Source organism: Hydra vulgaris, chromosome 09 (assembly GCF_038396675.1).
Source record: "Hydra vulgaris chromosome 09, alternate assembly HydraT2T_AEP".
Lineage (NCBI taxonomy): Eukaryota > Metazoa > Cnidaria > Hydrozoa > Anthoathecata > Hydridae > Hydra > Hydra vulgaris.
The window spans coordinates 54,906,263-54,924,661 of record NC_088928.1 but is presented as its reverse complement, the minus strand read 5'-3'; the positions used below and the strand labels follow the sequence as shown (position 1 = coordinate 54,924,661).

Here is an 18,399-nt window from a genome sequence, read left to right as displayed (position 1 = left end):
TCTAGTTTAGGTAGCTGCATTTTCTCAGCAAAGTGGACTTTGTACTCTGTATTTTTTATTGAGTTATGCATTGCTTGAAGGTAATCTCCCCACATATGAGCTATATCATTGTCACCAGTGGCTCCTCCCACACTAGCAACGTGGCTCACAGCTTTTTTGTTACTGATACAGTTTATACTGCTCCAAAACTTTTTTGGATCCGTGTTATAAAAATTTTCTGTACACTTTTCAGATTTTATTTGCTCTTCATGGCTCTTGCAGTATCTCATAACAAGTTTAAAGGTGGCATGAGTACTCTTCATTTTTTCAAAAAAGATCATCTTGTTTTAGCTCTCCTTACAAAATCCATAGCTTAAATGCATCTCTAGCAATATTATGCTTGCCCCCACTCTGTAGTATAGTACCAGCTGCATCAGATTGAATACAATTCATGAGGTCACTATAAAACAAGTCTATATAAACATCTGCCTTAAAGGTTTCTCCTAAGTCATCAGTAATCAAATTAGATGGTACATGTATACTTTGCAATAAGGTGTTTAGCCTTTTTTCATAAGGGGCTAATAACTTACCATTACAAGTCTGCTACTTAGTAGTACTGCTAGCCAATTTCAGATAAGGATTGTTATTTTTTTATTTCGGTTGTGTTTTCTAATGAGCAAGAAAGAGAGAATGTTATTGTTTTATGATCTGATGCTATAACATCTGTCAGAACTGAAATATTTATTATCAGATTATCAATTGTTGGGCTGCACAGAATGTGATCCAACCAAGAGACATAATTTCCATCTTCACTAACATGTAAAAGTGCTATTTATATGATTTAAATTGGATTTAATCAGAATATTTTCTGTTGCAAGATTTGAGAACTCATCAAAAAATCTAGACCCTTCCTTGCAATTGAAGTTGCCAGCAGTAATAATATGGATAACATCCGCTATAATAGACTTTATTTTTGAACATAAATCAATGTAGTTAAGGAAACTGTGCTCATCGATATAATTTGTTGACATATATATATACATTTATCAACAGTATAGGACTAATATTTACAACAATTTTTAAACACATGATTCTAGATTTGCGAGATAATTCAATAATTTAAATACTTTTAGCAAAATTTTTACAATATAATATGACTGTACCACCATATGGTCTTCCCATCATAATATCAGATAAAGTATTCACCGAAGTTTTCTTTATTGTACAGAAATTACAAGATCAATTAATGAAAGCATAGATGCAACAACAGTTGATATAACAGAGTTAGAAGAATCAGCTTAATTTTCTGTTCAATCAGTTTCTTGTTTAAAGAATCAAAAAGTTGATGAAATGTTTATTGCGTTGGAACAAAAACAAGTATGTTTGCTTTTATTAGCTACATACTACTGATAAAAATATTGTTTTCTTATAAATAAAAAAACAAATTGTATGACAAAAATGGATTTTTAATAAAAATTGTAAAGTTACTTATAATTAAAATATAGAGGTATTAATTTTTTTGACATTTTCAAAAAGCTTATTCTAAACAAGTAAATTAGAAGTAAACAAGCGAGCTTGTTGCGTTCTAATTTTTTGGTTACTACAAACCAAAGTTATATTGTGGCGTAAAATTTGTTTAAGTCAATAAAGTATATCAATATTACTTTTTAATTATATTCGATACATGATTTTCATTTTAGGCTGGATTTTTTTGAAGTATTTTCAAGTTGCATAATATAAATTACATTAAATTACCTTATATGTATTTAATTTTTTTAATAGATATTTTAATTTTTTTTATAGTATCACTTAGTTTTCTATTGGTGTGTGGCACACATATTGAGTCTTCTAATGCTTGATCTAAATAACACATTATTTTTAAAAAATATTATGAAAATAACGATTAATTTAGTCAAAGAAATAATCAATTCATCATTAAAATCTTGGTTTGATACCATTCAAAAACAAAAAAAATTGTTTTATTAAAGCTGGAGTCAACAACTCGGTTTGCTGGTAATGCTATAACACTTGGAACTGTATTATCTAACAAGCAAATGTTCAAACACTTGTTAAGATATTTATCCTGGAAACCAGAAATTCTCTATGGAACTTGAGTCAAAAGAATTAATATTAAACAATACATTTTGGCAAGGCCTTGAGCAGACTTGTGAGTGTTTAAAAAAGATTTTGTATTGAATTACAGTTTTTGAAGCAGAGGAAGCAGTATTGAGTATAGTATATATAGTATAGTTATCAGATATAAAATTAGCTCTTGATAACTTTATATCCGAAGCAGGGTTGAAATTTTTTGGTTGGTTGAATTTAGAAAGTATTCAAATGCAAAGTTATTTTACATTAGCTGCTTGATACTTGATCTGCAAATAAAAGGTTTAATCCTATCTGGATCAGAGTTTTTGGAAGCAATGGAGTATACAGAAATCTTAGCAAAAAATTTGTCTATAAATAATTATGTTGATTTGTCAGCTATTGCATAAGATATTATCCAGTTTGTAAATTCTACTGGACTTTGGTCAAATAGCTATGCTAAACAACTCGCTAGAAATCAGGATTCTATAACATATTAGCAAGCTCTAAAAATTTAGTCCACTTGCTGATTTAGCTATTAAAATGTTATTAATGCTATCTTCTTCAGCTGCTACTGAAAGAACCTTTAGTACTTGAGGCTTTATCCACAGGAAGTTGCAAAATTCTAATGAAAGACTGGTAATATATATAATAATATCATGTAAAATAACAAATATTATAATAAAATAACAAGTAATATACTAGCTAATGAAAGAGCTAGTAGGTTGACTTACATTAAACAAAACTATGCACTGATAAATTTAAACCTAAAAGGCCTATTGCAAGATTTTAAAAGTTCATTTAGCAAACCAAAGAATAAAAACATAAGTTTGTCCTCACTAATCCAATCATCCATTAAAAATGCTAATAAAGTACTTTAGTTGTAGTTACAATCCTCTCTCAACTCCGAATCACAAACCTTGACGAACAAAGCGGCTGCGCAAAGAAACAAGTTACTACCAGGAACATGGTGGGGGTCGAACTTGCAACTTCTCGCTAATGAGGCAGGCGCTCTACCACTACCGCAGATATCACTCTTCCTTTCTTTACACACAACTCAGAAAACAGCCACAATAATTAATATTTTAGGGATGGTAGTGAATCCAACAATCAATTAAAAATTATAAGCTGTTATATTTAAAGATTATATGCAATTTCAAACATTAAAACAGTACAAAGTTGATAATTATGGTCATCTTATGTGTTATGCGTTTCGCTTAACTGAATATTGCTTGGTAAGCAATACTAAATGCTTGACAAGCAATATTTGAATATTGCTTGCTTAAGATGCATCGTAGCAGCAGATTTTAATAAAGTATTAAAAGTATTTTTTTATCTGAATTTGTATTAAATAAAGTAGTTATAGTTCGCTAAGCCGCAGAGCTTTCAAATATACTCTTTTAAAAAGCTGACTTTTAAATTCAGCACGTAAGTTTAAGGCTATAAAACTAAGGCAAGCTGAATATATGACTTGTTATTGCGCTTTGCCTAAGAGTTGATGATTCAATAATTGAAATGCGAAAAACACATGTTTTTTGAATGGAATGAAATGTAAAATTAAAAAAATGTTTTTTGCTCACCACTATTCACAGCATATAAACCAATGCCACAATAATTGTTATGAACATTGTTTAGCAAATCAAGCTCATCAAACAATAACTAATGCTCTTGAAGCATAATAAAGTCATAGTTATTACATATATTCTTTATAGCAAAAACACTATTTTTAAAAAGACGACAGCTGAAGGAACAAAATTATAAGCTATTATTGATGGCCATTTTTGGACTCAAAATATCTTCTCACAAGCAGACTATTTGGCCAAGCTTCATTTGAGATTAAACAGTCTGTATATATATATATAATATCTACATATATTATTGTTAAAACCTTTTTAACTGAGATCAACAGATACAAATATAATACGAAGAGTATCCAGGATATTTTTAGACTTTAACTTCTCATATTTTACTGAATAATCATTTTTAATTTGCAACTTAATTTTACAGAGTAATCATTTTCAATTTGCAACTTAATTTTACAGAGTAATCATTTTCAATTTGCAACTTCTCATATTTTACAGAAGTATCATTTTCAATTTGCAAAATATCATAGGTATAATCAATAATACCTTTCTCTGTAGTTAGAGGATTTAGTTGTGAAACAAAAATATCAACATTTCTTGTGGCTTTCTCGTTCAGTATAGGTTTCTTATTGGAATCAGAAGAACCTAAAATAAGATTATTTGTTTTAAATTTAAATTAATTGCCATTTCTAACAATATCTGAGGATAGTTAATGTACTGATGTTTCTGCTTGTTTTTGTACAGGTTGTTCTTTTGTGTGTGTGTATATATATATATATATATATATATATATATATATATATATATATATATATATATATATATATATATATACAACCCGTAGATGTTGTTCGAAAATTTTTTCCATATTTTGTTGACAAAAAGTAAAAAATAAAATGCAAGACCGGAATTATTTTTTTTTATTAATTGAGAGACTGCCTGCCCTAACCAAACCCTCAGTCGATGTAGCAACACTCCCTTGCGGGTCAGGCTAAAAGATAGTAGATGTAGCAGCACTCCCTTGCGAGTCAGGCTATTTGTCAGTCGATGTAGCAGCAGTTTGTTGCGAGTCAGGCTATAAAATAGTCGATGTAGCAACACTCCGCGCATGATTTACAGTAAAAAAAAATAAAAATAAAAACATTTTATTAAAGAAATTAAAAATAAAAACATTTTATTAAAAAAAATAAAAATAAAAACATTGTTTATATTGTTAAAAACATTCAGAATGTTTTTAAGACATTCTGGTCAATTAAGTTTGTGTTTTTGTGGTTTTTTTTAAAAACGATTTATTTGTAATTAAATTAATGGTTTTTACTTTCGTCCAACACGCAAATGTTGGACGAAAGTCAAAAGTAATTAAAAGTGACGTATGTGTTGGCGTAAGAATTACTTTTTTCCTTCCGCTATTCCCAAAGACAACAAACTATAGATCTATATATATATATACACACAAAAGTGTATATATATATATATATATATATATATACACACATATATATATATATATATATATATATATATATATATATATATATATATATATATATATATATGTGTGTGTCTCTATATATATATATATATATATATATATATATATATATATATATATATATATATATATATATATACACACACACATATATATATATATATATATATATATATATATGTATATATATATATATATATATATATATATATATATATATATATATATATACATATATATATATATATATATATATATATATTTATATATGTATATATATATATATATATATATATATATATATATATATATATATATATATATATATATATATATATGTATAGTAATTACGTATGGCCATATATCTTAGAAGGAGTACCATATATCATAGAATTTATAAATATGTAATTTACTTTAAAAAAGTTTCTTTACAGTCGTAAAAATTTGTAGAGAAACGTAAAAATACTCCATTTTTAAGTAAAGTTGCGCATGCGCAATATGTTGTTTTTAGCTAAGAAAAATTTTTTAAAGATCCTGTAAAATATTAAATCAAAAGATAAAAAAATTCTTATTAAAACATTTTTTGAACATTTTAAAATGTTTTACTTATGCAATCGTTGTTCAAGCGACCATTAAACGTTTACAAAACGTTTGAAAGATGTACTTGTGCCTACTGGGTTATAAATAAAAGATTTAATACTTTTACTTTTTAGGCCCAACATCAATTGAAAATGTTTATATTGGACGTAAGTTTTTACATTTATAAAGTATTGTTTCTCTTTAAAAAAGTTTATATTTTAATTGAAATTGTGTTGATATAAAGTCGAATAATGAGTAATAAAACATTGTGCAAGAATGAATGAAGGTTATTTGAATCAAACAATTGCTTTTATTAAACATAACATAAGTTTTTGTAGCATTAGTTCTGAAATAAAAGAATATATATACATTTTATTGAGAATTCATATAATCATGAGTTTTCAGGTTCCTCTAATAAAATTTATTGAGAATTCATATAATCATGAGTTTTCAGGTTCTAATAAAATTAGCTTTGAACAAAAAAAAGCTACTTTTAAGCTGAATATAAAAACTTTACACCTTTAAAAAAAACTATATATTTAAAAATAAAAACCAATTTTTATTAAAATGATTTTCTGTTTGTTTAGAAAGCTTACCAAATAACATTTTTGCAATTTTATTTCCTGTTTTAATTGTTCTTATCATTTTTGTGGTTGTTGTTTTATCAATAATTCGTCGCAAGAAACAAAGAATAACACTTCCAAATTGCACTTTTGATCTTTACACTTTAACAATGTAAGTATTAGTAAGAATAGCTCTTCTAAAGTGTACTTTTGAACTTCACACTTATACAATGTAAGTGTTAGTAAGAATAATACTTCAAAAGTGCACTTTTGATCTAAACACTTTTACAATGTAAGTAATAGTATATTTCAAAATGATAATAGTATTTTAATTGGTGGTTTGAATCATGTTAATATAAATATAAATAAAGTTATGCAAAATATAAAGTTTTTAAAATCGCGCAAAAGAAAAAAGTTAAAGAAGTAAGTAAATTTTAGCTATAAATTTGGTATTATATATTATAAAGTTTTTTTGTGTTTTTTTTTTAATTCTTATTCACTTCCAACAAGGCTGTAAGCAACTATTATTAAGTTGGGAGTTACTAGAAATCAAAGAATAGATGTGGGAGAGAGTTCGAAAGGGTTGCAGTGTGGCGCTAAAAACTAGACAAATAAAACTTTTTAGAGTTTGCTTGGACAGATACAGTAAAAGGATGAGACTTTACTGAATAACAAGTCAAACAAGAATGAGTTGTGGATGATGGAACTAAATATAATAGCTCCTTTTTTACAAATACTATCATGGTAACCATGATAGTATTTGTAAAAAAGAATAATAGATGCAACTTTATGACGATGGAAGAAAGGTTTAAGCTTGGCAGATAGAGCAGGTCTAACTAGGTTTTATAATATGTTTTTAGTCTTTGTTTAGAAGAGAAAGAGTATCAATAGAAGAACCAGCCCAAGTATGACAATGGTGTTCCATACAGGGACAAATTATAATATTAATTTGTAGAGGTAGAAAATGGAACCAGGAGTAAGAAAATGGTGAGCATAATAAAGAGTAGCAACCTTAGCAATCAAGAACTCAGTGAGAGAATTCATCAATATGAGAGGATCAAGAAATCATTGAGAGGATTCATCAATATGAGAGGATCAAGAAATCAGTGAGAGGATTCATCAATATGAGAGGATCAAGAATTCAGTGAGAGGATTGCCATTCATCAATATAGGACATTATTATAGTGGACAGTATTGTAATAGTTGTTTTTTTAGTAAATGTTTTGTTGGCGTAAATGAGTGTATAAGCTTTGAATAGCTTGTCCAAAATGGACTTGGTGGGCTACCGAGGCCACCAGCTAAAATGTTCTTGCAGGGGCTTTTTAGAGATACTTCATATGTAGTTTTAATATAACTATATTGTTCAATTAATTTTTAAATTGGTTTCATAATAAGTTTAATTTTAATGCTTAACTTAACTATAAACTAATAACTTAAAAATAATAACTTAAAAATACGCTTTTGACGCAAAATAACTTTTAATGGTATTAATATTAAAGCTGAGTTAAGTTACATTAATATGCATTTATTTATTACGCTTTTGTATTAACATCCATAACCTCCTGATAAACCTGGTATGGTTTATCTGGAAAAGTTTTTAAAATTATTAAATCATTCCTTTCCAATTGCAAAAACAAAGTTGCCCTTTAAGGACAACACTCTCCTTCATTTCCAGTAACTTCTAGTGTACCACAAATTGCCATTCTTCGCCCTGTGTTGTTCCTTATCTTACCTGTAGAGTGGCTATTGTTGCTGATGACACAACATAATAGTTAATTTCTTGTTTTTATTATTAAATGTATTCAATAAGATGAATAAAATGTTATTAATCACAATAAGTTTGTTTTTAGGAAAAATTAGACCAACTTTAATTTATAAAAAACAAAACAAGATTCATTTTGTGAATATTTTGCATTTCAGATCAGTTGCATCTCTATAAATTTTAATAACTATAAATGTTTCATGTTTTTCCATTCTAAACATGTAACTTCACAAATATCTAGTTTGATTTGAATATTATGACAGTTAGTGCTTTATTTAATGTTTAATTTATATTTTTAGTAGAGATATGATACTCCTGTTTTAAATTGCTATGTATAATAAGTTAATAAATATCACAGCCCAAGAAAATTTTTATTTCTTACTTTTTTTTTGCATACAACATGTTTTTCATATAGTATTCCTCATTCTGATTTCAAATATGCAATCCTTTTTCTTCTATCACATCGAGTTTTAAAGATAATGGGGTTCAAATTCCAAATATTTGGAGTAAAATGGCTAGACATTTAAAAAAAAAGTAAAAATACTTATTCAAAAGTATGTCAACCTGGATCTAAAAAGAAGCGTTTTTTTACAGAGAATTTAAAAAACAAATATTTTTATTTAAAATTTATTAAAAATATTTTTTACAAATGAAATTAAAAATAAATATATATATTCAGTTTTATTACAAACAAATATTATTTTTGAAATTTTGGTTATAAATACGCTTCTTTTGAGACCCTGGTTCACATACTTTTGAAGATTTGGGTTTAAACCCTTTAAAATCTTTCAAAACCTTTTTTTTTTTTTCAAACAATTCGCTTCCAACAAGGCTGCAAGCAACCACTAATTAAAGTTGGAAGTTACTGGAAGAGAAAAGATGAAGATTGTAGACCAAGATAACGATTGACAGATGACTTAAAGGATTGCAAATTATATGAATCAGGAAAGTAAGATGAAGGAAGCGAATTCCCAAGAGCTGATATTCGAAGAAAAAAACTAGATGAATAAGCGTTTTTGGAGCACTTAGGAGACTTAATTGAATAGCCAGTAACACAAGAATGAATTTTAGTAGATGGCACAAAATATGCCAGCTCTTTCAAGCAGTGCCCATTATAGTATTTGTAGAAAAGAGAAAGAGAAGCAACATTATGATGATGTGATAATGTTTGGAGGGTGGCTGCAAGAGCAGGTCCAACTATGTTTACGATGCGTTTTTGCACCTTGTCTTAAAGAGAAAGGGCATCATTAGAAGATCCGCCCCAGATATGGTAACAGTATTCCATACAAGATCAGATTTGAGATTTATAGAGATAGAGAATAGAATCCAGAGTAAAAAAGTGTTGAGCTCGATAAAGAGATGCAATCTTAGCAGATGCTAATTTTGCAACGGATTTGATATATGGTTTCCAAGAAAGATCGGAACAAAGAGTTAATCCTAGAAGATGAAGGGTAGATGACTTATTGAGTACATTACTGTTTATAAATATAGGAAGATCTAGATTATTGCAATAACGATTGGCTGAAAAAATTTGAGTTTATCTGAATTAAAGTTCACCAGCCACTGTGAAACCCATGCTGTAGCAGAAGTGAGATCCTTTTCAAGCTCAAAAGCCCCCTTCAAGCAATCAGAGAGTGTAGCTTCTTATCATGACAAGAATAAATGATTATATCATTAGCGAACAATGCCACCTTAGATGTGAGAATATATGGTAGATTGTTAATGTAAATTAAAAAGAGTATAGGGCTAAGGATACAGAAAAGAAGAAGAGTGCTGTCCGTCCATGGTTATTACAATTAAAAAAAACTCTTTATTTTATTTTTGTAATCATCATGTTGAAATAATAAAAAGTATATTATATTAAAATAATAAAATTGTTTTATTTTTTTTTAATTTTTTTTTTATGAACACAAGTAAAATATGCAAAAAAAGATTTTACTATACGTTGTTCCAAACAAATATGTTTTTGTTTAATTTTCTAGAAAAGCAGATGAGTGGGAAATCAGCCCTGAATGTATTGTTTTAGATAAAAAAATTGGTGAAGGGGCTTTTGGCACTGTCTTTGTTGCAAAAATCAATGTAAATGTTCTTGCTAAAACAAAAAGTGTTCTTCAAAAACCTGATTCTTCTTTTCGTGAAAGTAAACATGTTAATGTTGCTGTTAAACTTTTAAGAGGTTAGTTACTGTGTTATATTTTTAAATTCTATTGCAACATTTACATTTGTTAACATACAGTATGTTAACAAATGTAAATGTTGTTTTTCAAAATCTAAAACATGCATAGTAATATTATGCAAGTTATTACCCACATATTATACCTATATATTATATAGGTAATTATATAAACTAAATCTAATTTAATTTTGAAAACTTTTTAATTTTTCTTTTTCCAGATCTCAATTTAATGTGCAAATGTAATCAAAAAAAAATTTTTCCATACTTAATTTTTTCTTTTACTTAATTTAGATATTTAATTATTTATTTATTTTTTTAATGAAGCCGACACATCTAAATATTTTGTGATAACTTACAAGTTCAGAACTGGGTGAAGATTTCCAGAGAAAACTGTTGACCAGCCTTGTATCTCTTTTTTATCTAATAAACTAGCGTGGTTCTAAACCGTTTTTACATTGTTTCCTGATTATGATGGTGAGTGTTAGATCTTCTTGACTCAATACATAAGTCACATGAGGAGCCCTTTGTTAACATTTTGTTTAACAGGAACAAAACAACTGCACATCTCTGTGCTAATGGCGCAATTTGCTATCAATATTGGTTTTTTCTAAAAATTTTAATTATAAAAATAGTATCTAAAATATTAAACAAAAGAATCATCATTACCGTCAAACTGTTTCAATCTATCTTTTCACAAGCTTTTGTGTTCCTTGAAAAAACTTTTCAGCAATTAGGATCAATCTAGAAACTTCTTGCTTACAAAACAAGCGCTCTGCCACCACACTACTAACCACCACCACACTGCCACCATACCATTAACCATCACCACACTGCCACCATATTACTAACAGGCCGCCACCATACCTCTAACAGGCTGCCACCATACCTCATACCAGGTATAATTTGTATAAGTTGTATAAGTTAAAAACTATTAAAATCATAAACCACATTGTGTCATGGAACACTCTAGCATTTTCCACAATAGAATTATACTTTTAATTGACCCAAACAAACATCAATTGAGGTATTTTAAAGACATTCTATTCTTGGCACTTAGTTGCAAGTCTATTTTCAGTTTTTGATGTTTATTTCTGACACGTCTTTAATTAGCTATTTATGGTTTTCTATATTATTACAATAAGTGGCTGCATTTGTTTCTATTTTGACATCAGGAGTAAAGTATAACGGTTGAGTATCATTTCAAATATCATTTCAAAGTCTAATGCATTTCATATGGTTTTGAAACATCTTGAGTTATTCTACCAAGCTGTCGCTTTACCTTTTTACATTATTTCAAACAAAGTTTATTGCAAAAAACTTCTCAGTTCCTTTTAACACTCAGAGTCAATTTCTTCAAATTTTTTTATAACACTCAATTTCCACTTTAGTCAATAAATTCAGCATGTCAGTTAATAGATCCAGCACCTGTACATCCTACAGGTGCTGAATCTAAAAAGCGAATTCTAAAAAAATGATGTTCAAGGAAAAAAACTGGACAAAAATAAATTTTTAGAGCACTTAAGAACAGTCACAGCAAAAGGATGAGACTTTATTGAATGACGAGTAACATGAGAATGAATTTTAGTAGATGGCACAAGAGACGCTAGCTCTTTAGAGCAGTGCCCATTAAAGTGTTTGTAGAAAATAGAAAGAGAAACAACATTACGACAATTTGATTATGGTCGGAGATTGGCTGCAAGAACAGTTCAAACTATATTTGCAATGCTTTTTTGCACCTTGTCTAAAAGAGAAAGGGCATCCATTCCATACTAGGACAAATTAGAGATTTATAAGGATAAAGAATAGGATTCAGATTAAGAAAAGCAAGCATGATAAAAAGATGCAACCTTAGCAGATGCTAATTTTGCAATTGATTTCATATATATGGTCTCTAAGAAAGATTGGAAGTAAAAGTAAATCCTAGAAGATGAAGGGTAGATGACTCATCAAGTACATTGTCGTTCATAAATAGAGGAAGATCTAGATTATTGCAGAGTTTTATCTGAGTTAAAGTTCACAAGCCACTGAGAGCCACATGTTGTTGCAGAAGTAATTTTCTTTTCAAGCTCAAATGTCTCCTCCAAGTAATCAGAGAGTGTTGGGTTCTTATCAAGACAAGAATAAATTTTAGTACCTTGCTAATGATAGTAAGAAGACTTATGGGGTGGTAGTTAGAAGAGTCAGATTGTGCTCCAGAATTTTTGAAAATAGGATAACAGATGTCGCTTTCCAGCAGGCTGGAAAACAAGACTCTGATAATCACTTGTTAAATAGTTTTGAAAGTATAGAGGACAGCTCCGGCGAACACATTTGCAAGACTATAATAGGTATGTTTTCTGAGCCACAAGCTGTAGAAGAGTCTAAGTAGGAAATCACTTTAAATATAGAAGCTGGAGTAATACAAATATCAAGTAATGGATCAACCTGTTTGTTGGCTATATCAGATAAGATGTGATTAGTGGAATCAAAAGATGAGATTGATGAAAAGTTTTTAGCTAACAATTCAGCATTTTTTTTAGGTAGGGTAACAAAGTCTAAACTATACAAGAGAGGTGAAATAACGGATTTGCTCAAGTTATAGACACTGTTGAAGATTCTCCAAAGAAGTCTCTGGAGCCTTATTTTTGAGATGAAATACAAGGTGTTGTGAGCTGAGAATATTTACAATTTACAATGGTTTCTCGCAATAGTAAGCAGACATCTATTTTCTGGGGAATTTTTTTTGAAGAAGATTGAGATAATAGTTTAAGAGAGATCAAACCGTGATCAGAAGTACTTAAGGGTAAATGTGAAGAAACTGAGCACTGACTAGGATCAGAAACAAGACACATGTTCAGTAGAGAAGTTAAATGATTTGAATTGTTTGGAAAGCGAGTTGGAAACTTGACTATTTGTGCTAGAGACTGAAAAAGGCAAAATGTGTGGGCCTTAACGCCTGCAGATTCATTGACAGTTATTGTTTCCATAGTATGACACCTTTTAAGATATTTTATTATAGTTTTCTTATCTGTAAGAAAGTTTTTTGATTTAAGTATTATTGCGTCATTACTCAATAAATTTGAATATTCTTTTTTAATACAGAGGGTGCAAACCAATCGGAGATAAACGATTTTCGTGAGGAAATTAGTCTTATGAAATCTATTGGATATCATAAGAATATTGTTAACATGATTGGTTGTTCTACAATAAAGAAACCTTTATGTTTGATCGTTGAGTTTATGGAGAATGGAGATTTGTTACATTATTTAAGAAATAAGCGCAGCAAAGTAAGATTTTTTAATTCGTACTTACAATGGTTCTTACTGAATTATTTACCTTATTAGAGTACATTTTTTTTAGGTTTGCTTGTCTAAAGTTGATTCAGGATCAGTTGGCGGAAGAGATTATAGAGAGTCAATATTAGGCATTCCAAATTATGAAAAATCTTTCGAGGTTATTCTTCTAAATATATTTTTCTAGACCTTCTAGAGTTATTTTTTCAAATCGTAAACTGTAATTTTTTTTAGTTGTATATATTTTTTTTGGATTCAAAAAGATAATAAGCTTTTTTTTTATTATTATAAAAAATTTGAAAATTTTTTGTGTTATTTTATGTGTACCTGAGTTGTTAATGTTTCCTTTAACGGTATAAGCATTTTATAAATTCACTTTAGCCAACGTTAATAAGGGAAAACACTAAATCTGAATTAATAAATACTAAATCTGATTTAACGACAAATGATGAATATTCAAATGAATCTAAGTTGATAACACAAGATGATTTACTTAGTTTTGCATGGCAAGTGGCTTCAGGAATGGTATAAATCTGTTTAAGTTTGGCTTTTTTTTCCATTTTTTAATTCTTTAATTATTGTTTTTTTTATTATTATTATTTAAACTTGTTATTCAGGAATATCTTTCTACTTTAAAATTGGTACATCGAGATCTTGCTGCTAGAAATATATTGATTGGCACTAATAATAATGTTAAAATATCCGATTTTGGTCTGACAAGGAATGTAAGTGATGAGTTAATATATATGAGCAAAAAAACTCGTCGTTTACCAGTCAAATGGATGTCAATCGAAGCTTTATCTAATCAAGTGTTTACTATATATAGTGACGTGTAAATATTTTGTTATTATTTTTTAGTATTTTTTTTCTTTGTAAATATTTTTATTTATAAACGGTTTTAAAGTATAAATATAAATGTCAAATAGTTTTACTATTGGTATGTTTTAGGTGGTCTTATGGCGTTGTTTTGTTTGAAATTGTTACACTTGGTAAGTGCCTGATAACTTTTTTTGATTCTGAAAATTGTTTTTACATCTTGAAAATTATTTTTCTTGTGTATTTCTGAACGCTATGTAGGAGGCACACCTTACCCTACCATAAGCAATCGTGAACTTTTGAATCTTTTGAAGTCTGGATACAGAATGGAAAAACCACAAAACTGCTCTGAAACTATGTAATTAGTTTGTGTAATTTATATATATATAATTTTACTTTTTATAGTGATGTACCCCCTTTATCTTTTTTTCTGTTTTTTGACCTTTAAAATAAAACATGCATAACATAAAAATGTATACATAATTTTAGGTACGATATTATGTTGCACTGTTGGAATGAAGATCCATTGCAGCGACCTAATTTTACAGAGTTACGTGAACATCTTGAAAATATTATATCTGAAGAAGATTATTACTTCAGCTTTGAAATCAACGAAGAAAGCGCTTATTATAATATTTCTTCCTTCAAAAGTCTTTCACCGGAAACCAGTGACGACTTCATGCCACAAGAGTTGTTTCAAGATGAAATCCGTGAATGAATTAAATAGAAATGCCATGTACATTATAAACATTTATTGATCTAACGGTCGAAGGTGTAAATTAATAAGTTTAAAAATATGTGAGTTATAAATTTAGAAAATTATATTCTTTCTCACCAGATGGTCTTACTTGTTACGCAATGAAATAGGAAAATTGATAAAGTTATATTGGTAAACTTGTGTGTATATATGTATATATACAGTATTGGACAAAACATTTGTAACGAACATCGAACAATGCTAAAAATTATTCCTAATTTTACATGTCTTAAAAACGAAATAAACTATACTACCACAGCAAACAGTTCAGGAGTCTGGAGACATAGCATGCCATGACATGAGCAATCAGCTGACAGGTGACAGCACACAGGCAGAATTTCGTTGACAAGTGCCATTTTGCAGCGGACAAAACAAGTGCAACTTTTTTGGTTTGTTTCATTTCCTTAAGTCTGGTCCGTGTCAACGTCACGGAAGTTTTTTAATAATTTAAGGAAGTATCCAGAAGTTTCCAGAAGCATGCAGAAGCTTCCAGAAGTTTCCAGAAGAAGCATCTGGAAGCACCCAGAAATATCCAGAAACATTCAGAAGCATCCAGAAGCATCAAAAAGAAGCATCTAGAATCTTCCAGAACAGGTACACACAGGTTTATTTTACTATATAAGAGACATGTAAATCGACATGTAATTCAGTCAGTATATGGAAGTCAATCAGTCAGTATTATCAAGACAGTTTATCGAAGTGAGATATATTAAAAAATGTTTTATCGAAGAACATCTATACAAGAAGTGAAATACAACAAGTGTTTCATTACATCAATACAGTCCACATCCAACCAAGACGTTGTGTTCCACATAGCATTATTGTATCATCACAAGGTAAACTTAACACGGTAAGCCTTGAGAAGCGTGACTATTTATTTTTATTATTTTTATGACTTCAAGTGCAAAAATGGCTCCCGACAGTCTTGGATTGGAACTAAGAAAGAAAATTATTGGCGATTACGTAAGTGAAATGTCACAAAAAAGTATTTGTGATAAATATCATGTGAAAAAATGGACCGTATCAAGACTATGTTCCAAATATTTTTCTACTGGGAAGTTGGAAGCAGATAACAAAGGCGGAAGACCGCGTTCCACCACTTCTAGGGAGGATTCTATGATCGTCAGATCCGTCAGAAGGATTCCTAGATATCAGTCGAGATACAAAAGCAATTAGAGCTGTCTGTATCGGACCGAACAATCAGACGACGTGCTGTTGAAGCCAGATTGTTTTCTCGACGTCCTGCAAAGAAACCTCTGATTTCACTAAAAAACCAGAAGAAAAGACTCCTGTTTGCTACATCTCATATTAACTGGAATGTGCAGATATGGCGAACTGTCCTGTTCAGTGATGAATCGAAGTTCAATATCATTGGGAGCGATGGCATTTGCCGTGTACGTCGACCGGCCGGAAAACGCCTCGATTTACGTTACTGCCATAAGACCGTGAAGCATGGTGGAGACAATGTAATGGTCTGGGGGTGTTTTTCTGCTAACGGTCTAGGTCCAATACATTGAAACGATGGAATAATGGACCGTTTCATGTATAAAAATATCCTGAAAGATGTTATGTTACCTCATGCTGAATGGAATATGCTAATAAAATGGGTTTTTCAGCAAGACAACAATCCGAAACACACTGCAAAAGTAGTCAAGCAGTGGTTTCAAGACAACCACCTATCGGTGATGGATTGGCCGCCTCAATCTCCGGATCTCAACCCTATCGAGAACTTGTTGGAGATCGTCAACCGCAGAATTAATCGTGAAGGTGTTTGTAATAAGGATCAACTGTTTGAACAAATCCAAAAGACCTGGGCAGCGATTCCACAAAGTTTCATTTATCACCTGATCGAATCTATGCCTCGAAGATGCAAGGCTGCGATCGACAACAAAGGATTCGCCACGAAATATTGATAGCGAAATACAGCTTGGTCAACATTTTGTCAAGTTGCACTTGTTTTGTCCAGAAAAAAATCAACTTTTTTTTAATACTTTTGATTAATTTATTAATTTTCGTGTACAAATAATGAACTTTGTGATGAATAAAACTTGAAGAACTTTGTCTCTAAACAGTTACATAGTTATTTCTCTAAATTGAAAAAATGCAGCACTTTTATATAAAGAAACTAAATTAGCATTATTTGGTTGCACTCGTTTTGTCCGATACTATATATATATAATATATATATATATATATATATATATATATATATATATATATATATATATATATATATATATATAGTATCGGACAAAACGAGCCGAAAAAAGCTACTTTTTAAGTAGCTTTTTTCGGCTTTAAAAAAAAACTCTTCCATGTCGAGAAGAAATCCAAATTTTTCATTAGGAACGTTTCTACTTTTTAATTCAGGTCCCTTTCATAGCTTTTCAAATTTCTTTTTAGCTGATAAACTCTTGATGTTTTGCCATTCACTTTTTTTTTTCGTCTTTGACGTATTTCAATGTCCCGTTTATTGTAAATTCGAATTCAGTAAGCCACTTACAAACACTTCAATTTTATCATAAAATAGTTTTGGAGAGCTTATAAATTTAAAACTGCATTGCGAAAATTAATTTTAGGATCCTGCAACCTCTTTTGATCGTAGTCAATTCGAATTAAGATCTTGTTTAAAAATCCTATCAACGTTATAAAATCTTACGTTAATACTCGGTTATACAGTTGCTTTGTGTTGCTTTTGGTTTCACAAGTTGCGCTTTTTATCGTGCATTGTGTTCAGTAGAATTTCCGCTCTTTCCTGGAGATATTTTTTAAATGGTTTTACTGATTCCATTTTGCTCTTTATCTGGTGTCGGAGTCAGACTTCAAAGCCATAGATACAACTGCTTCAAGCTTTTCCCAGCGCTGGGTTGAACGAAAGAAGGAAACATAAAGTGCATCAATGGTTCCAAAAAATTTAACATCATTACTTCTTTGACTGCTCGGACGCCTACCAAAATGAGGGAATGATTATCACAGTTCACAAATATTCTCATGTTGTTTTATTCATGATTCTATGAAGAACACTAGTCAAGCGTTCAGCCAACAGCAGCATATCATAGCACTGTGACATAAATCTTGTAAATTCATATTGTCTTTCTCTCTAACTTTCTATAAGTTATAAAAATATTATATTAAAAATTTTGATATTTTAGACCAATCTACCGCCGTAATGCTAATATTTATATGTATAAAAATATTTTTATTTCTTTTATTTTCGCTGTGCTTACCATCAAATGTATTGTTGAAAATATATTAAGCTTACCATTAGATAAACGTGATGCTTTTAAATACATTATCTATTCAATTCAAAATGATAGTACTTTTTAAGAAATAAT

The 18,399-nt window shown here is 29.5% G+C and overlaps 1 protein-coding gene across 1 annotated transcript in view; it reads left to right on the top strand.

The window, feature by feature from the left end:
- Nucleotides 1-15,126, top strand: part of LOC100206343 (tyrosine-protein kinase receptor torso) — a 142,487-nt gene extending 127,361 nt beyond the window's left edge. Inside the window, exons 15-24 of the mRNA XM_065806074.1 lie at nt 5,853-5,885; nt 6,306-6,453; nt 10,026-10,219; nt 13,301-13,485; nt 13,559-13,651; nt 13,873-14,016; nt 14,109-14,323; nt 14,440-14,480; nt 14,569-14,665; nt 14,797-15,126. Coding sequence (XP_065662146.1) covers nt 5,853-5,885; nt 6,306-6,453; nt 10,026-10,219; nt 13,301-13,485; nt 13,559-13,651; nt 13,873-14,016; nt 14,109-14,323; nt 14,440-14,480; nt 14,569-14,665; nt 14,797-15,025 — 1,379 coding nt within the window. The 3' untranslated portion in view covers nt 15,026-15,126. The remainder of the gene's footprint in view (nt 1-5,852; nt 5,886-6,305; nt 6,454-10,025; nt 10,220-13,300; nt 13,486-13,558; nt 13,652-13,872; nt 14,017-14,108; nt 14,324-14,439; nt 14,481-14,568; nt 14,666-14,796) is intronic.
- Nucleotides 15,127-18,399: the final 3,273 nt, after the last annotated feature.